The 25,539-nt window shown below is 41.0% G+C and overlaps 1 protein-coding gene across 11 annotated transcripts in view; it reads left to right on the forward strand.

The window, feature by feature from the left end:
* The first annotated feature begins 1,245 nt into the window (after positions 1–1,245).
* Positions 1,246–25,539, forward strand: part of svila (supervillin a) — a 203,224-nt gene continuing 178,930 nt past the window's right edge. For 4 of the 11 annotated variants that reach the window (XM_068007306.1, XM_068007311.1, XM_068007323.1 and 1 more), the window contains exon 1: positions 1,246–1,676. In XM_068007306.1, the coding sequence (XP_067863407.1) occupies position 1,676 (1 nt within the window). In that variant the 5' untranslated portion in view covers positions 1,246–1,675. The remainder of the gene's footprint in view (positions 1,677–25,539) is intronic. The other 7 variants (XM_068007340.1, XM_068007357.1, XM_068007330.1 and 4 more) reach the window with 4 other exon arrangements.

The following is a 25,539-nucleotide window of genomic DNA, read 5'->3' on the forward strand; positions in this document are numbered from 1 at the left end:
TTCAAGATAACTGGTCAGTGGAGATATTAATTGAATGCTGATATTCATTTTCTTTTTTCTCATTAACTGCAGGAATTATGCATATAAATGGAAAAACATTTGACCAATTCAAAAGTTTGGAAAGTGGCATTTGTGTCATTCCCAGTAGCATGTCATGAATATTATCATTATCAAATTGGGGCTTTTATAATGGGTGTTTGAAGTGGTTGTTTCTGGCATTTGAGATCCATCCCCTTCAAAATGTGTTGAAGTACTTTTGTAGATCCATCTGTTGTATATGAAGAGGATGTTGTCTGGCCTTGTTAGTCACCCGTTTGACAGATTTAAGATGTAGACACTTGATTGTAAATCTCCATACAGATGTGAAGATTGTGATCTCGAAAATTTTCCCATGTTTGCAGCATTTCAACTTGGTCAGCAAGTATGACAGAGAACTGTTTTAAAATGGGATTTTTTTTTCTGTACAGTCTGAATGAAAGAGTCTTAACCTGATTTTAAAAAAAATGAAATTTGTTAAATTTACCTGAAGTCAGTTTTGGTTGGAAATTTGGCCACTCTGTGATGAATTGTTCCTAATGCAATCTTCCCCTCTCCTCCAATTAAGACTGCTAAGTTGTCCCGTGCATTTGGATGTTGAGTGACTACCACAAATGTACAGTACTTCACATCGCTATCCAAAATGCCATACTTCAGTTTCATTGGGCATGTTCAATCCGAGCATAAAATTGTCAGGTCATATGATGGCTTATGAAACACTTTCAGATCTGCAGAGTATGGATTTGAATTAGCTTTGAGGCTCAATGAGAAATGTTCCCTTGCTGTTAAGTTCAGATCTGGCATTTTACCAGCTAAACATTTTGATCAATTTGCACCAACTTTGTATGTTACTTTAGATGGTCACTAGTTTGGTCCACTTTGTACTATATTACCAAGTACCTAGGTTTGGAAGCTTTAATCAGTACTCTTTGCAAGTTTCTGCAGTGAATGTTCAAACATTATTGGCAATGAGAAAGAATAAAGCCATAGCCTGGGACTGTTGTTGCAACAGCTGATCTGATCTCTCCGTTCCAAGGGCTATTTATGGCAGATTAGCTGGTATCAGAGCTCACTGTTCAGTCCATAAAAGGATGGTCCTACGTGTCATTGCCACACTGCAATTGGCCCTGAATCCTGAGGTTAAAATGAGTGTATAGTTCTATCTGAAGAACTGACTGCTTTAAGAGTGGTATATGATGGATAGACAGTTGGATGGAAACTCGTGTGTAACTACAGTAGCATAGTTCTTACTTCAGTGTAGCTCTTGGCTTTTAAAACATTTCTTTTTTCATTGGGAAACTTATTGGAAATACTGAATATCGATAAAGGATACAGTTGACCTGTCCTTGATATTATATAGGATACGCTTGGAATTCTCTTGACTGCAGATACGACTTCCACACTTTGCTGCAGCACTTGTGTATTGCAGTATTGGCACCCTGTACGATATTGTTTGGGTGGTCCTTTTACCTTTAAGTGCCACTTTGTTTTGCCCAAAGGCTTAAAAAGCTTGAATTACAAAACCTCTGAAAAGGTTATTGTTGAGATACTGAGTTTTGTGGTGGCGATGAATTGAGTACAACCCTGAAGTTTTAAAATTTAAACTAAACTTTTGACGAGGAAATCTCACTTCCGCTGAAGTAAGTAGGATGTTTTCAATGGGGTGTAATAAGGAAATTTTAACAGCTGTTTCATTGAGGATGTTACTTGATGCTGAAAAATCTTGTGTTTACCAATGTGTGCATGTCTGTCATTGTTGATCATGTGATAGCCTAGGATGCTTTTTGTTTTCTAAACTGAATTGCACAGATCTGCAATGCAGAGCACTGCTCAGAAAAGTAGCTAGCTGGATTAGTTCATTTAAAAAAAAACTTGTTTACTGAGACTTAAATTTACCCACTTAAATATCTTTAAATTGGTAACTGCATAGATAAGTTGAACCACTTCAGACAAAAGCACAGATGAAAATACTTCAAATTAAATTGGGAACATAGAAATCAAGTACATTGTAGTTAAAGGGATATGACTTTGTATAACTCTTTGTTTTCTTGTATTTGATGAAACACTGTTGTTTTACTTAAAGGTATTAAATGTGTACAGTGGATGGCTTTGAACGCAACAGAAGGATTCTTATTGCATGTTGGTAGATGAAATCTTACTGCCTTTTGGGTATATTCAATGCAAGAAAAATGTGAAATTGATTTTAATAAAAAAATCTGTTTCAAATTTTCTTCCAAGAGCAGCAAACAGTTTGACAGTTTAAACGTGAATCAGTACACATTTCATTATTCTCCATGTAACAATTGTAATTTTGTAACCAGAACCACTTTACCTCCAATAGTCCTGGAAGGCATTGGTTTTGGATTGCTCTTGCCAGTATAGATATGATGGGCTGAATGACCTCATTTGTGGTGCAAACCTCTGTGGTTCTATTGCATGACATTGAATTTTTCATAGTAACTAATTCAGCAATGCAGCTAGTTATACCTGGATATACCTGTTAGATGTCCCCCTTCCCTGGCTCTCCAATAAAGTTGCAGTTTTATTTATTTTCAATAAAATGAATGTGCATGTTCTGAATGTCCTGTGCATGACACCCAATTAACTTGGCAGTTATCTCTGCTGCAGAAAATCGCACCTCTTCTGTGCTGGAATGGAAGATGGCTTTAAATAGCTCAAGGTCCTCCTATTAAAGAATTTACAAGCATTTAACTTGCCCGCAGATGCCAAACAGCATGGCCTAGCGGTACAACTCTTTCGTCTTTTCACCTTGGTTCTGCTTTACTCATTGTTTATTGTTTATTGAAAGTTGTCATCTGCAACTTTCACAGAACCTCTTCTTCCTTCTACGCCATGTCCCATGCTCTCCAATTGTTTGACCTACCACAGACAACAGTTGCCTGAACACATCACTTTAAATGCTGCATCTTGGAGTTTCATTGTCTGATTTTGAATTTCATTAAACTTCATGTGGGTAAATATTGATGTTTGGGTTTTATCTTTCAGTTAGTGTCCTTTTGCTCTGCACATTCCACGATGATGGTTTGGAATTTTTGGATAATCAGTACACTCAATAGTGATGCAAAATGAGCAATTGAATATCTTTTAATACTGAGGTGAGGGGAAGAGAGCCTCTTGTATACTGGATGCTATTTATTAGAAAAACATGTGGTAAAAGCTGATAAACATAGAAACATAGAAAATAGGAGCAGGAGTAGGCCCTTCGAGCCTGCTCCGCCATTCAGTATGATCATGGCTGATCCTCTATCTCAATACCATATTCTCGCTCTCGCCCCATACCCCTTGATGCCTTTTGTGTCTAGAAATCTATCAAGCTCCTTCTTAAATCCAACTTTTTTTTGCACAAAATATTTAGGACAGGTAAAAATGAATAGGGCAAATATCAATCAGAGAATATCATCTGAGTTATTTATGGAACTTTGAATCTCTAATTACAAACTTCTTTTGCTATCTGTGCTTAAAGAAGGCCCTGTTAATCTAATTTAAAAAAAATGTAAATTCATGCATGAAGTAGTACAAATAATTGGCATGGATAGCTTGTTGCAAGCCTTTAATACAGTAAAACCAGCCATTCTCTGCAATGTGTCTTTTACCCTGTCATTAATTTATTCCATTGTTTGTTAACTGACCCTGTAATAAGTACATCAGATGTTATTGTTTAATTTGCAGTCACACCAGGACAAATTTAATTGAGATGGGTTTAGTCTTGTCTTTGTCCGATGCACATGGAACAACTTGTTTCCCTTGTACAATAGATTACATCTCCAGATGTTACAAGGGCCAATTTTTCCAAAGACTTCCACCTATAATTGTATATTAAAATGCATTGTCTAGAAATATAGCTTGTACATATTGTAGAAAAATTTAATTAATTTTCTACAATTCTGTGAGGATATGCTTCACAGAGCAATTCAAGGCAGATTGCTCAATGTTTTCAGTTGGTGTTTTCAGGGTATACTGAAAAATCTAAATGTCTAAACCATGTAGATAATATCTGTACTGAATATGTTTACCATTATGGATTTAATAAACAGAATGTAGAAGTATTACAACTTCCTAACACACACTTCTTATTTATACCTGCTACAACTTGCACAACATTGCAAACTCGAGCTCAATTTCTAAGTTTAAATGATATCCTATAAAGGTATTAATATGCAATACTTTACAGCAGGAAACACCTAACTATAAAATAGGCGGCCTCAGCCTTCTCTTTCTCTTCTTCCCGCCCCCTTTTATTTGATGTTCAGTACAGATTTGCTGCACTCAAGTGTGACCTTGGGCCATCTGATTTGCATCAGTCTTCAGACCATTCACGTGCCCCTCGCTTACTGCAGTCATTAAAAAGTTGATTAGAAATATAGTTGACATGTGCATTGTGATGCTCTGTGTCATGGGTTAAGAAATATCCATGAGGCAGCTGGTAGCCAAAAATTCAGTCTTGTGTCATTCCTCAGCCATGTGGTGCTACGTATTTAATTGAACCTTTCAGAATGAAGAATTTCAAAATCGACAGCCTGCCTTTTAGTAAACAGATTTTCATTCTTTTATACTCTATGTTTATGTTTAAAGTCTACTTCAGCTTGGTTACCTTTTATGATTGAATAACATTGACTACATTTATCAAGGTGGTTTTGCCTCTTTTACCCTTTCTTGAGAGGAGGTATAGTCAATGACTTATGCTGAGGTTCCATGGGTGCTTGCAATCCTCTTCTATCTTGCCTAAGTGGTTATGTGTAAGCCAGAACATTGGGTCATCCCAGAAATACTAGACAACCAAGGGTCTGGCTAGAATTAGGAACTGAAAGAAATTAGTATTGGTAAAAAAAAAGTACTAGAGAAATTAATGGGACTGAAAGTCGATAAATCCCAAGGACCTGATGATCTACATCCAAGAGTTTTGAAAGAGGTGGCTATAGAGATAGTGGATGTATTGGTTGTCACCTTCCAAAATTCTATAGATTCTGGAACGGGTCCTGCAGATTGGAGGGTGGCAAATGTAACCCCACTATTTAAGAAAGGAGGGAGAGAGAAAACAGGGAACTATAGACCTGTTAGCCTGACATCCAGTAGTAGGGAAAATGCTAGAATCCATTATAAAGGATGTGATAACAGGACACTTAGAAAATAATAGGGTTTGGCAGAGTCAACATGGATTTATGAAAGGGAAATCATGTTTGACAAACCTATTGGAGTTCTTTGAGGATGTAACTAGTAGAATAGATAAGAGGGAACCAGTGGATGTGGTGTATTTGGATTTTCAGAAGGCTTTCGATAAGGTCCCACACAGGAGGTTGGTGAACAAAGTTAGGGCACATGGAATTGGGGGTAATATACTGGCATGGATTGAGAATTGGTTAACAGACAGAAAACAGAGAGCAGGAATAAAAGGGTCTTTTTCAGGTTGGCAGACTGTGACTAGTGGGGTACCGCAGGGATCGGTGCTTGGGCCCCAGCTATTTACTATCTGTATCGATGATTTGGATGAGGGGACCAAATGTAATATTTCCAAGTTTGCTGATGACACAAAACTAGGTGGGAATGTGAGTTGTGAGGAGGATGCAAAGAGGATTCAAGGGGATATAGACAGGCTAAGTGAATGGGCAAGAACATGGCAGATGGAATATAATGTGGAAAAATGTGAAGTTATCCACTTTGGTAGGAAAAACAGAAATGCAGAGTATTTTTTAAATGGTGAGAGATTGGGAAATGTTGATGTTCAAAGGGACCTGGGTGTTCCTTGTACATGAGTCACTGAAAGCTAACACGCAGGTGCAGCAAGCAATTAGGAAGGCAAATGGTATGTTGGCCTTTATTACAAGAGGATTTGTGTACAGGAGTAAAGATGTCTTATTGCAATTATATAGGGCCTAGGTGAGACCGCAACTGGAGTATTGTGTACAGTTTTGGTCGCCTTACCTAAGAAAGGATATACTTGCCATAGAGGGAGTGCAACGAATGTTCTCCAGACTGATTCCTGGGATGGTGGGATTGTCGTATGAGGACAGATTGAGTAGAGTAGGCCTGTATTCTTTAGAAGAATGAGAGGTGATCTCATTGAAACATACAAAATTCTTACCGGTCTCAATAAGGTAGATGCAGGGAGGATGTTTCCCCTGGCTGGGGATTCTAGAGCCAGGGGTCACAGTCTCAGAATAAGGGGTAGGTCATTTGGGACTGAGATAAGGAGAAATTTCTTCACTCAGAGGGTGGTGAATCTTTGGAATTCTCTACCCTGGAGGGCTATGAAGGCTCAGTCATTGAGTACATTCAAAACAGAGATTGATAGATTTCTAGATATTAAAAGCATCAAGGGATATGGGGATGGTGCAGGAAAATGGTGTTGAGGTAGAAGATCAGCCATGCTCTTGTTTAATGGCGGAGCATCTTCGAGGGGCCGGGTGGCCTACTGCTGTTCCTATTTCTTATGTTCTTATGTATTCATAGGCTTTTTGACTGACTGGAGCCATCAGAGCTGTTCTCATTCTGTCCTTGCCTGATGGACCACATGCATGAACTTCCAGGAAACAATTCTGGACATCTACTGGGAGTAGGTACTTGAGCTTTCTTGCCCTCTTCAATATGGGCACACCAAGATCAATTCCACTGCTGATAACATTACCATTGTGAAGATTGGCTAATCAAGATAGATTGAAGATTAAACCTGGGATGTTTCTCATTTCCCTGAGCCATCAGACAGCTTTTAAATACCTGTTGATATCTGTATTAGATCTCCTGTGGCATTGCTCATGGAGCAGTTTGGAGGATACAATGTTTTATAATGACTGGAAAGTTTACTATCTAACATAGTGCATTATCTATAATGAGGGGTTTACATCTTGTTAGGCCAATCCAGATGGACAGAAAGGGACTGCCCTTGAGGAAAGCTGACTGCTGCTAAGATGGAGCTGTTAAATCTGGCATGTCCTTTTATGGCAACAAACTTTAAAGCTGTGAATTAGCAATTCCTGTGTTGAGGAAAGTATATTTCTAGATTAGTACGTACTTGTAAACCCTTGATGCCTCTCCTTGAGTGGAGGCCAGAAGAAATCAGCAGCAAATGACTGGCTTTCTTATTTTTTTCTACAGTTTCTTTTAAGATACTGCATGTTCATTCATAGGTTCCTTATCTGTTCAGTTCTGATTTATTATTTTATGAATATATTTATTCCAATTGGAAATGATGTAATGCCTATTTCTTGTATCACTTTCATATGTGTTCCCTTTGGGGTATGATATATGTACCAATGGAAGACTTATTATGTATATAGATCTTGAATACGGTAAAAATAAAAATTTTACCTAAAAGTAATTGGCAGCAATTGGTAGCATTAAACTGATGAAAAAGGGAAAGACCTTGGTTCCGACTTGCCTAAGGTCAGTAGATGAGAATTATCTTCTGAGTTAAAGCTACCATGTAAAATGTAGCCCCAAAGATGGATCTTGAACTTGTGCTGAAAGGTTTATCCACTTTCTACACACTTTCCAGCAGCAGTCACTGGATAGCAACCAAGAGCAGAAACTCAGGTTTGTTTTCCTCTTCTCCCCACCTGAGGATATTGAGGCAAGTTGTAACTCCTCTACCACCACCCTGGCTGAGATTGGCCAACTACAACTAAAGATTAAAACTGGAATCTATCTGGTATATTTACTTGGTATTACACCACAAAGTACATTTACTCACAGAGCTGTTTAGGAGCTTCTATTGGTTTTAGTGATCCAATAGAAGGAAACCATAACAACTTAAAGAATTTAACATAGTGAAATGTCCCAAGTTTGCTTTTGTTGTGGGGTGTGGGGTTTGTCGACAATCAGATATCAAGCAGAAATTGGGAGAAGTGTTTACAGAGATGTTTGAGAGTGAGGTTAAAGCAGTAGGTTTTGAGTTAGCTTTATAGATGGAGAGAGATGGCACAAGAATTTAGTTGAACAAGATGTAGTTGAACAGATGGAAAAAAGAGAGATTTTGAGGAAGCTTTTCAAGGTAGAGAGAGGTGGAGGCGTTTAGAGAGAGAATGCCACAGTTTAGAGTCATGATTATATAAGACTGCATCTGTGAAGTTGGAATGGAGGGTGCAAAGAATCCAGAAAAGTGGAGGGTGTAAATTGAGATACAGGTCTGGAGGAGGTTGCAGAGGGGATAGAGTGAGGCCCTTATACATGAGGGGAAGAATTTTAAAATCAATGCACTGAGGGAATGAAGAATCAGTGGAGGTGGGTTAGGAAAGGGATGTGAATGAACGGGGATGGTTTGGAGTTTGTGTGTAAGAGATTGGTAATATCAGTTTTGGCTGAGAGTTTAAGCAGTAACAGAATGATGTTAGGATGAAGGTGGATGACATTTCAAAGGTGGAAAAAGGTAGTTTTGGTAATGTATTGGATGTGGGACTTGAAAAGCAGGGTCGAGGACAACCTGGAGCTTGCCCACTGTTCGGTACAACCTGAGCGAGCAGTTGGGGATGGGCTAAGATGTGGAGTTTCTAGTGAGAACAGGATTGCTTCAGATTTACCAATGTTCAGCTGGAGGAGTTTTGATTCATCCATAACTTCATGTTGCACATGCATTCAGACAGCATAATAACAGTCATTTTGTTGAGGGTAATGGTAGTGAATTATAGCAGGATGTTGTTGGTATACATGTGGAAACTGATCCCATACATGGCTAATGTTGATGAGAGGTAGCATGTATGTGAGGAACAGGATGGAACCTTGGGAGGAGAAGCTATTGGAGGTGTATTATTACATGGGAACAGTTAGAAATGAAAATGTGATTGGTACTAATGGAGTGATCTACAAATGAGGAGAAGGATGGATTGGTAGTTGGACTAATATTACATACATCATCTGGTTATTTTTTTTTAATTGCCATAGGGAAACCTAGTTTACAGACACAGTGGTGCTATAGATGAACAAACATAATAGTTCTGAAGTCAATCAAAGTTTTCATCTAGTGGAAGTATTTGCCAAATGATTATGAACTTTTAAAAAAAAAAGTGCCCTGGGCTTTCATTGATAAATTAAAGACAAACTTGCAATTGACACCTGAACTTGCTATTTTGCATCATAGCCTTTCATGTAAATTGGTTCAGACTGTTTCATAAAATTATAAAACTTGTCAAATGGCATGAAATACCTTAGTAATTACATTTTCAAAAGTTAAACAGTTTTTTGAAATGGAAGGCATTTTAGATTTTTAATGAGGCTGTGAAATCTTCCTTCTCCAATAAAGGTCGCACCACATGATTGATTTGTCTTGGTTCCTTGACTGTCATCCAAGTGGATCGTTCCTGGTCAACAAAATTGACCTGGTAGGTCTCCCGTGAGGTTGCACCTTGATTTTAAAAAAGTATGTCTGATCTTACACACATTTTGGACAGTACTACTTTTCCCCTTTTTGCCCCAAAGAAAAACATTCTTCCCCTTAAGATAATCAGTACAGTCCCAATACATGCCTTATGTTTCTAATGCTCAAATACATTTCATTTACAACTACTGGGCAAATGTATAAGTTCATGATGCAGAACTAACTGCATCTCGAGGCTGAAGATTGTGAACTGGCCCAGTTTCAGAGGGGCTGCAGGATGTATCCTAGTTAATGTTCTGTGATATGGGTGCTGAGGTTGTAATCTTGCTGTTAAAACTGCTCTTGTAGAGTTAGTGGGGTAAATGCTAAAGTTACCATAATCTTTTGCCATGTCTCCAGATGGTTGTGAATCTAGTAATGAGACTAATCCTACTACATTTGTGATGAAGCTTACAAGTTTAGAATAATTGGTTTCTTTTGTAGCACTTACCACTTATCTTTTTTGACTGTCTAAATGAGATCCAGTTCAGCAATTCAGACATTTCATTGTCCAATGTTTGTACCACATTAACCTGTTTCCTGAAACTATAGCATAAGTAGAGGTGTGTGTGTTATTTTTTAAAAGCCTAATAACTGAGAAATATGTTTTTTTTAAATCTTAAGGCATAAACTAATGGATTCTTGTAGAGGATTTTAAAATTTAATATGTTCTAATGTAGAGCAACAGAACTTTTCCACTTAATGCACTTCACCATAGGATAAATGTAACTTGGAAAAAAAATTGCCTCTAATTCTACTTTTTAGATGATATAAAATTTGTAGTTATCTTTACCTTATTTTGTTATTCAACCATGTAAACCTGAGAGATTATAAATGCTGCGAAAGTAACTGCACTAAACCAAACTCGAGGCAATTTTCTTGCCATATGGCCTTGTCCAAGTGGCCATTTATGTGTGAGCCTTGACCATAAGTGGTAGTAGGTGATCCAACTACAGAGAACATCACAGCTAAGGACACTTCAGCTCTCACTCATGCACTTCTGGTATGAATTATTATATAGGATTAGAATTATAATAGTAACTATTCTTGTTCTGCCTAATCCAGGGGCGTTGTGGTCAGATTACAATGAAGAAACTTGTCATAATATCATGATCAAAGCACATTGTACCACACGTGTAAGTCCAATTAATCCTTTATGGAGATGCTAAAGTTTTCATAAAATTACAATAAACACAACCTCCCATGTTTATGTACAAAGAAAAAATGATACCTAAATAAGAATATGCTAGCAAATGCTGCATTCCTGCAGCCTCAACCAAAGCATGTCGTGCTGAAGAAAATGTTAAATAAGTAGAGCTGTGTGTGTCAGGCCATCAGAGGTTTACCTTGGCAAACAGATAAAACAGAACAAAGTGCCATTACTTTAATAGTATGTCATAGCTTAATTTATTTTTCAAATAGATAGAGATTGATAATCTCTAAGAATGGGACTGTATAAAATTGCACAAATACAGTATTTAGGAACTGGTTCTGCCAACGTTTTTTTTATTCTGTTGCTCTACAGGAACACTGGCGTTGCGTCTGAGTGTTGAAAGTCTAATCTGTCATTGAAACAGCTGGGCAGACTCCCCTTCCAGAAAGCAGGTTCTACCCCAACCCTGACTTCAATGCTTAGCTCACCTCTTTGATGGATTTTACCAGGTCCTATTTAGCTCTTAGACAAATACCTTGGGCTCAGTTTTGAAATGGTGGCGGGTTGGCAGCAGGGGGGGGGGGGTGGTGGTGAAGGTGTGCGTGGCAAACCCAAATAAACTAAACTTACCATTTCCGACACGATCACATCGTAATTGATGGTGATTAACGTGCTCTCCGGGTTTCGCGCCCGGCAGCCAGCCTGATTGACAGGCTGGCTGCCGTCAGGAGTTTCAACGTGAGGGGGGTGGGGAGAGAGAGCGAGCGAGACATCATCCGGCGCTGGGACGGAAGATCATGGTGGGGGGGGGGGGGGAGACGTAGAGACAGTGGAAGATCGGGGGGTGAAGAGGGGGAGATCGGAGAGGGCGACTTTGTACATCGGAGCAGGGTGGAAAGGTAGGTTGATTTTGTGTTTTAACTTCGTGCAATGGTTTTTTACTTAATTTATTTCGTTTTTTTTTGCCTGATCCGGCCCTTCATGCCTGGTTTCACAGGCGTGAATTGGAAGCCGTGGGAAAGCCACCCAGGTAAGTTTAAAAAAAATCATTCTAACTACCTCATATGTCACAAGTAAAGTTCCTTAAGTACCTCAATGAGGTACATTTGGCTCTTGAACTATCATCTCGCCGGCTTTAATTACTGGCGGGACTTCTGGATTCGGGACACCTGTGTGTGCACAGGTGTGTCTGTGGGGAACTCGGAAGTTGGTGGGTTGGAGCTGGCTTCCGAACCCGAACGGGATTTCCCCGATTTTCGGAGCCCCCAATGCACCCGCAATTTCCAGGGAAAATCGAGCCCCTTTTGTTAGCTGGGAGAGAGGAATTAGAAGGTGGGGGTTAAAGGATATTGACTGAATCTTGCTTTGCAAAATGTGCTTCTTGACTGATTACCATAGAGGTAAAAAGCTGATTGGGTTGTAACTGTTAAAAGGATATAACATGAGCTATCAGCCTTGAAGAGGGTATAAAATGATAGATTGCACATGCATGATTTTCGGAAAGAACCTCCTGCCTGTGGAAGAGACGCCTATGCCCTCTGGAACTCCAGTTCTTCTGCCTTACCCAAGCGCTTCTGGTACGATTAGGAGTAAAAACAGTAGCTGTTCTTTTGCCTAACTTAAGGGTGTTGTGGTCAGATGTAGCGCAGAGTGGAGATTGAATCTGGTCCCTTACTGTAAACCACAGAGACTTTACCTCCTGAGCATCTTGTTGCTCAAAACACCCTGTTTATAAAATATATATATTTTTTACATATATATATATATATAGTTCTCTGACCTGGCATTCAGGCCACATCCCCCTCCCGCCATGATTTTTTCCTTCTGCTTGTCTTCCACTGTGTCCCATCATTTTGTAAAGTGCGTTGAGATGCTGTTCTGCCCTTGAGCATAATGGAAATGGTTGAATGCTGCCAGTGTGTGTGGCCTGTAAGTTGTGGATGGACAGCTAGCAAGAGTAGTAATTGTGAGGGTGAGAGGAAGCATCTGATTGGAAGAGTTGAGTACTGATTGAAAGAGTTTGTTGGTATGTGCGTGATGGGGAGTGATGTGTGTGGAGCAGTGGATGTGGCTAGTGGTGCAGTTGGTAGAAGACGTCACTTGACAGTTGACCTCACTCACCTTGACCACTCGTGTCAAAGCATTGAACTTCTTCCTGCACTGCATCCATGTTCATGGTGCTGTGCACCTGGCATTGACTTCGTCTCCCACTGTATTTTGTCCATATGTTTGAAGGGCTTCTTGCCCATCTTCCCCCCCCCCCTACAGAACAAGAATATCCCTCCTTCTGTCCACCTCTTGCACAAGGCCTGCAGTGCACCAGCAGAGAACCTTGATGCATGAACTCTCACAGGCCTGGTACCAACTCAGATCGGCAGATTGGTGAGGTCTGGCATGCAGATTGGAGGATGTGCGATTTAGTACTGCGAAACCTTTATTCAATATTTTAACATAACTCATCAGTGTGTGAACATAGGGATGGGACCTGCATCTGTGTTTTACGTGCGCGATGTCTGATCTCAGTTCAGACTCAGTGTAGACAACAGACTGATATTTTTAGCAAATGGTGGTGGACAATTAAACAACTAACGGGAGGAGGAGGCTCTGTAAACATCTCCATCCTCAACGATGGCGGAGTCCAGCACGTGAGTGCAAAAGACGAGGCTGAAGCGTTTGCAACCATCTTCAGCCAGAAGTGCCGAGTGGATGATCCATCTCGGCCTCCTCCAGATATCCCCACCATCACAGAAGCCAGTCTTCAGCCAATTCGATTCACTCCACGTGATATCAAGAAACGGCTGAGTGCACTGGATACAGCAAAGGCTATGGGCCCCGACAACATCCCAGCTGTAGTGCTGAAGACTTGTGCTCCAGAACTAGCTGCGCCTCGAGCCAAGCTGATCCAGTACAGCTACAACACTGGCATCTACCCGACAATGTGGAAAATTGCCCAGGTATGTCCTGTCCACAAAAAGCAGGACAAATCCAATCCGGCCAATTACCGCCCCATCAGTCTACTCTCAATCATCAGCAAAGTGATGGAAGGTGTCGTCAGCAGTGCTATCAAGCGGCACTTACTCACCAATAACCTGCTCACCGATGCTCAGTTTGGCTTCTGCCAGGACCACTCGGCTCCAGACCTCATTACAGCCTTGGTCCAAACATGGACAAAAGAGCTGAATTCCAGAGGTGAGGTGAGAGTGACTGCCCTTGACATCAAGGCAGCATTTGACCGAGTGTGACACCAAGGAGCCCGAGTAAAATTGAAGTCAATGGGAATCGGGGGAAAGCTCTCCAGTGGCTGGAGTCATACCTAGCACAAAGGAAGATGGTAGTGGTTGTTGGAGGCCAATCATCTCAGCCCCAGGACGTTGCTGCAGGAGTTCCTCAAGGCAGTGTCCTGGGCCCAACCATCTTCAGCTGCTTCGTCAATGACCTTCCCTCCATCATAAGGTCAGAAATGGGGATGTTCGCTGATGATTGCACAGTGTTCAGTTCCATTCGCAACCCCTCAGATAATGAAGCAGTCCGAGCCCGCATGCAGCAAGACCTGGACAACATCCAGGCTTGGGCTGATAAGTGGCAAGTAACATTCGCGACAGACAAGTGCCAGACAATGACAGTCTCCAACAAGAGAGAGTCTAACCACCTCCCCTTGACATTCAACGGCATTACCATCGCCGAATCCCCCACCATCAACATCCTGGGGGTCACCATTGACCAGAAACTTAACTGGACCAGCCATATAAATACTGTGGCTACAAGAGCAGGTCAGAGGCTGGGTATTCTGCGGCGAGTGACTCACCTCCTGACTCCCCAAAGCCTTTCCACCATCTACAAGGCACAAGTCAATAGTGTGATGGAATACTCTCCACTTGCCTGGATGAGTGCAGCTCCAACAACACTCAAGAAGCTCAACACCATCCAGGACAAAGCAGTCCGCTTGATTGGTACCCCATCCACCACCCTAAACATTCACTCCCTTCACCACTGGCGCACCGTGGCTGCAGTGTGTACCATCCATAGGATGCACTGCAGCAACTTGCCAAGGCTTCTTCGACAGCACCTCCCAAACCTGCGACCTCTACCACCTAGAAGGACAAGAGCAGCAGGAACATGAGAACAACACCACCTGCACGTTCCCCTCCAAGTCACACACCATCCCGACTTGGAAATATATCGCCGTTCCTTCATTGTCGCTGGGTCAAAATCCTGGAACTCCCTTCCTAACAGCACTGTGGGAGAACCGTCACCACACGGACTGCAGCGGTTCAAGAAGGCGGCTCACCACCTTCTTCTCGAGGGCAATTAGGGATGGGCAATAAATGCCGGCCTCGCCAGCGACGCCCACATCCCATGAACAAATAAAAAGAAAGGTTCCATCTACCTTTGAAGAGATTTGAAGAGTTATCCTCCCTTTAAGAAATTGGGGCTTCCCCTGCTGGTGGAAAGTGTGAATTACATTGAATCGACGTGTAATGCCTGGATTTCAACGCAGATTGACGGTGTATACTGAGGCAGGACGAAGTTCTTGTCCTGCCTGCTCAGGGGCCATTGGGCATGGGTTAATAGCAGATCGCACTACCTGTACCCAATAATAGACCCTATCAGATTTTTCCCCCTAGGTATCTATTTTCCATCTGTTGTGTCCTGGCTAGCATTCTTCTCTCAACTACCAAAAAACAGATTAACTAGTTATTCCTCTCATTGCTGTGTGTAGGAGCTTGCTGTGTGCAAAATGGCTACCTATACATAAATGTTCCCACACTCATTCATTTACTTTGTGTCTCTCTCCCTTTCTTTTTCTCTTTCTCTCTCCTCTTGTTCCCTCAAGTACTCAATCATGCAGTATTGTGGACTTCTGTTTGACTGCTGGCAGCTGCATGAAAACCATCCTGCATTGACTTTTCAGAGTCACCAAATAAAGCTACATTTAGATAGATGCAATTGTTCAGCTGCCAACTGTCGCCCTTGAGGCAAAGGTCTTTAGCACAGGCTTGCTAGGGAGTACACTGATTTCAAACAATGTTTCTGAAACTGTATGACAAGACCTGTTTGATAGGAATTGATATCAGTTGAAACCTTGGCAGGAAATGGAATATAACCTTGATAAATCGGACTGGGTGCATTTCCCACACTTTTGGTGTGTATGAATGATGTGCAGTAAGTTTGTTGTACTGTATATCATAAACAAACATACCCAAAGCTCAGTTTGTGTTGGGCAGAAATGTTTGATTGAATTATTGCCTTAAACTCGAGAACATTTGCTCATCGTTGTGGAAATAATTTACCTTCCTATCGTATGACAAGCGTATTCAAGGTGACATTGGTGAATTATATAACAAAGATGATATGGCTACAATACAAGTTCAAGCCTCTATCAGTTTTCTTTCAGAAGTAAATTACAAGGGAAGGATGACATACAAACAGAGGGTTCACACAAGGGCTCTTATAGATATTGATCCAGTTACATGGGTAAGATGGGTATAGAGGGATATGGGCCAAGTGCAGGCAATTGGGACTAGCTTAGTGGTATTAGCTGGGCGACATGGACATGTTGGGCCGAAGGGCCTGTTTCCATGTTGTAAACTTCTATGATTCTATGACATGTCTGGCGCTCGGACCTCGAATATATTTAAGCATTTATAAATTTATAGGATGAATCATAAAATGGGAGCTATTAGTGAAGCAGACTTACATTAAACGAAATAGGCTTAGTGACTATGACCCTGGTTTCAAAAACTGATTTAATTGGTTATTTTAGGTCTCCTGTCAGTGATAGTATGGTTGGTGAGGAAGCACTTGGGCTTGAAGTTGGAGTGTGCTCACTGTTCACTTGTGTTTCTCGTGGCGAAAGTAATAAAATTGTATTTTGTGTGGACTACAACTTAAGGTGTCAGACTTCGTTGCTGAATTAAGTTTGTTTTATGTATTTCTACTAATTTTACTAGCTTTGATTCAGGCTCTGTGTGAAGGTGATTACTCTGAACTGGGAGCCTCAATCAGTGCCAATCTATACTTGGACTTCACACCGGCTGGCACAGACCGACTCAAACCAAACCAAGAGATTGGACAAAAGGCAGTTGGCTCAGTGTTTGGGGCATGTGTCATAGGACACAACCTCCTAAGCTCAGCATCAACATTTCTAAACCACTCCCTGGGCTCGGACTTAATAAAGGAGAGTTTTCATAGAATGCTAAAAATTACAGCTCTTGGTTCTTCCAGTGAGAATCCTCTGTCTCCCTCCCCTTCTTCCCTATTCGCTCACCAGTGGATACAATCTTTCATTGTTTACCCACAGTAAAGTCCCCAGGTTTCACTCGCCCCTTTACTGCCTGTTCCTGTCATGGTGCTGCTCCCACTCACCACGCTGCTGCTGCTTCTGGCTCTGCAAAAAATGTTGGCTCCCAGGCCCACTGCATTCCCTAATTTCTCTCTCTTCCCAATCCCCCAGCCTCCCTCTCTCTCCCTATCCTTCAACCCCCATTCACCAGGTTGCCTCCCCCCCATCCCCATTCATCAGTCTCCTGCTCTCTCCCCTCCCCGCCTCCTATTCTCCAGCCTCCCTCGCTCTCCTCTCCCATTCTCCACTGTCTCTCTCTCTTCCTCTCTCTCTCTCTTCCTCTCTCTCTCTCTTCCTCTCTCTCTCTTCCTCTCTCTCTCTTCCTCTCTCTCTCTTCCTCGCTATCTCTCTTCCTCTATCTCTCTTCCTCTCTCTCTCTCTCTCTCTTCCTCTCTCTCTCTCTTCCTCTCTCTCTCTCTCTTCCTCTCTCTCTCTCTCTGTCTCTTCCTCTCTCTCTCTTCCTCTCTCTCTCTCTTCCTCTCTCTCTCTCTCTCTCTCTCTTCCTCTCTCTCTCTCTCTTCCTCTCTCTCTCTCTCTTCCTCTCTCTCTCTCTCTCTCTTCCTCTCTCTCTCTTTCTCTCTCTCTCTCTCTCGCTCTTCCCCTCTCTCTCTCGCTCTTCCCCTCTCTCTCTCGCTCTTCCCCTCTCTCTCTCTCTCTCTCTCTCTCTCTCTCTCTCTCTCTCTCTCGCTCTTCCTCTCTCTCTCTCTCTCTCTCTCTCTCTCTCTCTCTCTCTCGCTCTTCCTCTCTCTCTCTCGCTCTTCCCCTCTCTCTCTCTCTCTTCCTCTCTCTCTCTCTCTCTCTCTCTCTCTCTCTTTCTTCCCCTCTCTCTCTCTCTCTTTCTCTCTCTCTCTCTCTCTCTCTCTCTCTCTCTCTCTTTCTCTTTCTTTCTTTCTTTCTCTCTTTCTCTTTCTTTCTCTCTTTCTCTCTCTCTCCACCTCCCTTTCTCCACTTCAACCTATCTGTCCAACCTGCATTTTTCCTCATGGTTTGCTATGCCCCCAATTTGGTATATTGGCAAACTTTAATATTCCTCTTCCTATATAAAAATAATTTATATAAATGAAAAACAAAAGAGATCCCAGCACAGATCCCCCTTATTGGCACCATATCAAATATCTTCTGGAGATTCATACCTACACTGCATCATCTAATTTATACTCTGTTACTGCCTAAAAATGATTTTTTTAATGTTTTCATCCCATTAACTTTTTTAATACAATGACGAAGGAGAAAGCCTCCGAAAGCTTGTGATTTTCAAATAAAACAGTTGGACTATAACCTGGTGTTGTAAGATTCCTTACATTTGTCAACCCCAGTCCATCACCGGCATCTCCACATCCAAGCAATATAGACATATTAGTCCCTGCAAATTAGTCCTCTTCATGCACATGTCCAGTTGCCTTTTTGAAAGTTCCTATGGAATCTGCGTCCACCACTTTCAGGTAGTGCATTCCAGACCTTAGCAACCCTCTGTGTGAAAACATTTCTCTCATTTCCCCTCTAGTTCTTTTGCCAATTATTTTAAATCTGTGATCTCTGGTTATCGTCCCACTTGCCAGAGGAAACCATTTCTCTCTACTTTCCCACCCTTTCCCCTCCTGGTTCTTGGAACTAGTCGCGCGAAAACGCGAGCAAAACTACTCAACTACAGGGGACCCAACTTTTATAGGATAAACGCAATGGCATTTGTAGAAGTCGCGTGATTGGGCATCACGTGCTCAGATGTCATGTGGTCAGCGTGTCACATGATCAAACCTCCAGGAATGCCTCCCACCAGAGTTGGTAACCCTATGTGGGAGTCAAGTGGAAGAAATAAAGCGGTTTTCATGTTTTTTTTAAAAAGGGAAATAGCATGTAGAAAATATTGGAAGCGAGTGGGGATAATTATTTTAAAAAGAGAGTATAGGGAATAGGGTGACTGAGTAAACAGGAATAAGTATTCAAAATCTGTTTACATTGTACTTAAAGCTACTTAAATACCACTAGTCTTTTCAATAACAATATTTACTTTTATGTCAGTCTAGGTAGATGAGAATTCATTTAGATCTGCTGATGGTCATGGGGTTAAAGGAGTGCCAGATTCATGAGGGTCACATACAGGTCACCTCCTATCTACATTTAAAAACTAGCTTAGTGAGCTATTTCTCGTGTTGGGCCAAAGATCTTGGAAAGCAGGCCTAAGCAGCAGATCCTAAGTGACTTGTTAATGTAGGGTGATAAACTATACTTGTATTCCCTGGAATATAGAAGGTTATGCGGTGATTTGATTGAGGTTTTTAGGATTTTGAAAGGAACCGATAGGGTACATAGAAAAACTTTTTCCGCTGGTGGGGGACAAGGGAACATAACCTTAAAATCAGAACCAGGCCATTCAGGGGAAAAGTTAGGAAACACTTCTTCACGCAAAGGGTGGTAGAAGTGTGGAACACTCTCCCACAAAAAGCAGTAGATGCTAGATCAATTAATAATTTTAAATCTGGATATGGAGCCAAGGCGGGTGGATGGAATTGATACAGGTCAGCCATGATCTAATTGAATGGCGGAACAGGCTTGAGGGGCTGAATGGCCTACTCCTGTTCTTATGATACATTTGTAGGAAAGGTTGAAGGACATTCCTCATTTTTTTACACTCAAAAGTTTTCAACAAGTCACCTTTGTTGAGCATGCAACACCTCAATTTTAAAATTCTCATTGTTTTCAAATCCCTGCATGGCCTCCTTTTTAAGACTCTCCTGTAAACCTACCTCTTGTCAGATGTTGTTATATCTCCTTATTTGCCTTGGTGTCAAATATTGTTTGATAACACTCCTGTGAAGCGCCTTGTAATGTTTTACTACGTTAAAGGCGCTATATAAATGCAAGTTGTTGTTGTATACTTAATTATTCACTATTGTACTTGTTACAAAGCAGGATATGCAGTTTGAGTATGTAACCTCCCCAAAGACATGGATGGTTTGTTACTTTTCCCTTCTCCAAATACTGATAATATCTGAAAAATAAATGAATGGGCAGCAACCATATCTTGTCCCTTTGTCTCTCCAGCTGTACACTACTCCAGGTTTTGAGGGTCAATTGATCTTCTCCCAGTTCTCTATTAGCGCTGCTCTTTGCTAGCATTAAGGAGGCTAGAGAGTGGTTTGGAATGACTTGTTTGGCATCTACCCTTGGAAGCACTGAGATTGGATTTGCCATGTGGGGGACGATGCGCTTAATATGCAACTTACCTCATTGATATGATCATACGTTTGTTATAAGTATCTTGTGTAATCTGTTCTCAATGGGGAAAATTCAAACTAAGCTTCACAAATGCACTCCAAGTAATAAGAATGTTTAATAATTCCTGCCAACTTCTGTTAGTTATTTCACATTTTGGCATTCGTACAAAGCTTTTGCGTTGCATAGATGTTAATTTAAAATCAGACTTTTAAGCATGGTCTGTTGTTCTTGATGGCAGCACCGTTACAACTGTTGACGAGGGTTTTTTGCATAGCTTCTTGTCTGTCAAAAGGTGGATCATCTGGTGGAAGTGTGCTGTTAGCCAGTTGAGGTAAACAGTGTACGGCCTACAAGCCAACCAGTCAATTTGCACATTACCTTATTAGGGTAGGCAGCCAAGAGTGGAGGCAAGGGACATGCTGTGCAGGATTGTAGCAACTTGAGTGCGAGCCTAAAACTGTACAGACTCCTGAGATATGGCCCAGTACTATGTTTCTCTGGGAATATGATTAAATCTTCTAACAGTTACCCACCTTTTTACCACAGTGATTTTAAAATAATGTTTGAGAGAGAGAATAAAATGCCCTCTGTATACAAATGACTTGTGTCGTAAGGGTTTACTCCATTTCTACTCGTAACCTGCAGTTCCTTTATGTCCCACTTGGTAAATCAGTTTTAGCTGTTTTCCTCAGTATTCTGTGATATCCTAGGATTTTCTGAGTAAAGCACTGCCCTAAGCTTTTAGGAGTTCTGACACATGCAGTCTAGTAGTTCAAAGTAATTACATTGCCTGTAAGATTGATGCGAACCTGCTACCAGAATCTTAGTTTGGCAAGTTAGATTGAGGTTTTTAAAGATTTAGTGTAGGGTGAGTTTTGAAATATCCATTTAAATGTTTTTTTCCTGATTAACTGAATTAAGTATTAATTGGGCAATAGTTATTTGTATAAGAACGTAGCCTAGTCCAAGTTATAATCTTTGTTACTGGCCTCATATGCAGTATTTGTTTTCTATTGATTTAAGAAATTGATGGAGATGAAAAGAAAAACAAATCAGAAATATAAACAAAATGCTGGTCTTGTGCAACAGGTCAGTTCCCATCTGATAGTGAAAAGCGGATTAATGTTCCAGCTGGGATATTTCCTTAGAAGCTGTTGTGATTGATTCTCTTTCTCTCCCCCCCCCCCCCCCCCAAAAAAAAAAGTTAGCCTGTCTTGGTTTTCAATTCTGACTGACCTGCTATAAATTCCAGCATTTTGTTTTTATTTGAGGATACAGTCGCACTGCTACTTTGGTGCAAAGTGTTTTCAGGTGTGTATCATTGCAAAGTGGCTATATAACTTGGTTCAGATCTAACAAGCCGCCTCCTCGCATTGGTCTGATATTGCAGTCAGAGCAAACTAATTGCAGCCTGGTTTTTTTTAAAAAGTGCATCATTTTAAAGTGCCCACGCTGCCTTGCAAACTTTCAGACTTCGCAGTAAATCTTTTTAATGTTAGGAAAGTGTGGCCGGAACATCGACTTTTGTTTGTGTTAAAAATTAGCTGCAGAGCTGTGCACATGCAATGAAGTACACAGGCTTCATTGTCTCTATGCCATGGTGCTGGCCAATTGATGTTAGTCTGCAGTGTAATGCAAGTCTGCTGCCTGCAATACCACAGCTGGCAGATACTGTTCTCTGATCAGTAGCTGTAGTATGACTGCAGCTCAAGAAACAGAGGTTTGGGCTACATGTCTTAAATTTTGTACAGTAAACCACAGTGATGGCAACTTGAGGGAAAACCCAAAAAAAAACTACTTTTCCTATTCATGTACTGTTGCTTTGTTGCCATAAAGGACTTTAAAAATAATTATTTGTTCTCTGAATGTGGTCAACACGTGCAAAGCTGCACTTATGACCCATCCCTAGTTGCCCTGAGAAGGTCATTATAACTTTAACCCACAAGAAAAAGAATAAACAGTTAAAGAGAATACGAAACACAACACTTCAAAAATACTTCATAGGTTGTAAAGCGCTTTGAGATGTCCTGAGGTGAAAGGCGCTATATAAATGCAAGTCTTTCTTTATATTCAATAGTGGGAGTGATGTAGAAAAAGGATATGGTGTAGTAGATTGAAGCAGTGGTGGAAGTTTTACTCCCGGGCGAAAAAGTGGCCCAGTGAATGGCCGGCCCATCTGGGAGCAGCAGTGGGAGGCCCAGCCAATTTTAATAGCCGGGCCTCATTAACATGCAGTTGGTGGACTTCTCGACCAAAACGGCTAGGAAGTAACAGAAACTTGGGCGGCCGCCGGGCCCGAGGTAAGTGCGGGGACGGAGAGGGCAGGGATTCCGGGGATGGTCAGCAGTTTGGGAGAGATGGGGTGGGGGGGGGGGGGTGGAGGGGGAGAGGGTGATGCTGAACTTCCCACAAGTTCTGCCTGACCCCACAAAAAGTTTTTAAACTTGCCTCTTCGGTGGTCTGACCAGGCTCTTGCTGTTGGAGCTGCAGGAGCCTCATGTGCCTGAAAAATCAGTCATTTTAAAACCACAATGGATTGCGGATAGAGAGGGTAATTCATCCACTCCATTTTAATTGAGCGAGGTGGGATGGGACGGGAGCTACAAAATTCCCCCCACTGTGTCTAAATAATGGTCCTGCTTTGTTACAGTGATTCAAATTTACAGAAATATTTACATGATAACTTTAACTTGACGTTTTGCATGTGTGACTGCTTTTGGTACAGTTCTTCAGCCTTTCAATACAGCTTGGAAGTTAAATAACCTGAATGTATTGCTGAGGTAATACGGCTGAATATTTTAACACTGTCCAGAATACCTTGTAGATTTCTGGTGTGAATAAACCATCCTCGATATTAATGATTATAAAGTTGCTTTCTTTGGGTCACACACACATTGATTTTAATGCTATTGCCTTGAAAGTTAGGTTGAATGTGTAAAATATTTTTGAAGAGCGTTCAAAAATATTTTGTTTTAACTCTTCATTGCATCTGGCCACTATAGGTTAAATCATCCTTTATTGCATTATGAGCTAGAGAGCACGTTGACTAAAGTTGCAAAGAAAAGGGAAAGACAGAATAAGATAAGAAATCAAAACTCATCGCAGAAGATTGGAAGCTAGATGGAAAATTTGTACATGGATAGAGAATCCTGGAGAAAGCTGCTGTTCAGCCAAAACCAAGGCCCAAGAATGTGACAAAAAATGAAACGGTTGCCCCAGAATATAAATGTCTATTCGGGCATCTAAGGGAGGGGCCAAACCATGCATTTCAAATGCAAGCATCTTGTGGGTCTTATTTTCCAATATGGCTGAGTGGCAGCTTATTTTGAATTTAAGGGATGCATTTAAATTGTTTTTTTTTGGAAAGTGTTCTCGGCCTTCTTCAACTTGGTGGTCTGTCGGAGAGAGAGAAAATATGACTTAACAATAAACCATCACATAAAGGTTAATATTCAGAAATCATGTGTATTTTTCTATCTTGTAAGGAGGGTTAGTTAAACTCGTAGCTGCTGTAAATCTACAGGTGTCACTACTTCTATTTACTTATCCATTTGCTACTTAATAAATCTGTTCGGCAATTTATAGTCTAAGCCATGGTCTAGTCAAGTTAGTGGGAAGGTTGCTAGTTAGCTGTTATTAGTTATGAGCTATCACCGTCTCCTGGGGCTTTGCTTGTTTGTCTAGGGAAGTGGAGAGGAATTTCCTAGAGATTTATCTGAATTGGCTGATGATTTGAGCCGAATAAAGCGAGCCAACATGGGTTTGTAACGGGTACGTCATGTCTAAAGAACCTAATTGAATTTTTTGAGGAAGTAACTAAAGTAGTAGACAGGGAAATGTCTATGGATGTCGTTTATATGAACTTCCAGAAGGCATTCGATAAGGTGCCACATAAGAGACTGTTAGCTAAAATTAAAGCTCATAGAATTGCAGGCAAATTATTGACCTGGTTAGGAGAATTGGTTCGGCGGTAGAAGACAGAGTAGGGATAATGGGTATGTGCTTGAATTGGAAGGAAGTGCCTCGTGGTGTCCTACAAGGATCTGTGCTGGAGCCTCAACTATTCACCATACCTATTAATGACTTGGATAACACAATGGAGTGCCATATGTTCAAGTTTGCCGATGACACAAAGATTGGTGGCATAGTAAGTAGTGTAGACAGGAGCTTAAAATTACAAAGAGACATTGATAGATTAAGTGAGTGGTCAAAACTGTGGCAGATGGATTTCAACGCAGGTAAGTGTGAGGTCATCCATTTTGGAACAAAAAAAGATAGATCTGAGTATTTATTGAATGGTGAAAAGCTAGGAACAGTGGAGGTCCAAAGAGATTTCGGGTTCCATGTACACAGATCACTAAAATGTAGTGGTTGGATACAAAATACAATCAGAAAGGCTAATGGAATGTTAGCCTTTTTGTTTAAAGGGCTAGAATATAAAAGGGAGGAAGTTTTGCTACAGCTATGCAAAGCCCTGGTTAGACCACATCTGGAGTACTGTGTACATTTTTGGGAACCGCACCTTAAAAAGGATATATTGACCTTGGAAGGAGTACAGCGCAGATTCACCAGAATGTTACCAGAGCTCCAAGGGTTAAATTATGAGGAGAGATTACATAAACTAGGCATATATTCCCTGGAATATAGAAGGCTAAGGGATGTTTTGATTGAGGTTTTTAGGACTTTGAAAGGAATTGGTAAGGTAGATAGAGAAAAACTTTCCACTGGTAAGGGAGTCTAGGACAAGGGGACAAAACCTTGAAATCAGAGCCAGGTCATTCAGGAGAGAAATTAGGAAACACTTCTTCACGCAAAGGGTGGTAGAAGTGTGGAACACTCTCCCACAAAAAGCAGTAGATGCTAGCTCAATTAATAATTTAATATGAGATTGATAGATTTCTTCTAGCCAAGGATATTAAGGGATATGGAGTTAGGATACAGATCAACCATTAATGTGGTGGAACAGGTTCGAGGGGCTGAATGGCCTACTCGTGTTCCTAAGTTTCCTCCTCTGTCTTTTGACCTGTCCGTAGAAACAATGGGCTGGAATTTACTCATAGACCTACGCCGAAATTTACATCAGGTTTACAGTGATCTTGCTGATGGCAACTCACACTGAAATTTCCTAAGAATCTCACAGCATACGTTGGAATGTAAAAACTGGTGTGAAACAATCGGGGCCTGATAAAAGCACAGATCATATGCCATCTTCCATCTTTATCTTAATGTTATGAAAATTATAGTTTGAAGCAATCAAACTATTGTGCACAATAAGCAAAACATGTTTAAGAAAATGCATTGTGGAACCTTTTCTCTTTTTTTAATGTAATAGATTCTGATGCTGTAAAAAGTATTCAGATATAAAAATTACAGTGCAGCTCTCAGTAAGGAGAAGTAAAAAAAGGTCGTTATAATACTCTAGAAATA

Source organism: Heptranchias perlo, chromosome 2 (genome assembly GCF_035084215.1).
Source record: "Heptranchias perlo isolate sHepPer1 chromosome 2, sHepPer1.hap1, whole genome shotgun sequence".
NCBI classification, from domain to species: Eukaryota; Metazoa; Chordata; class Chondrichthyes; order Hexanchiformes; family Hexanchidae; genus Heptranchias; species Heptranchias perlo.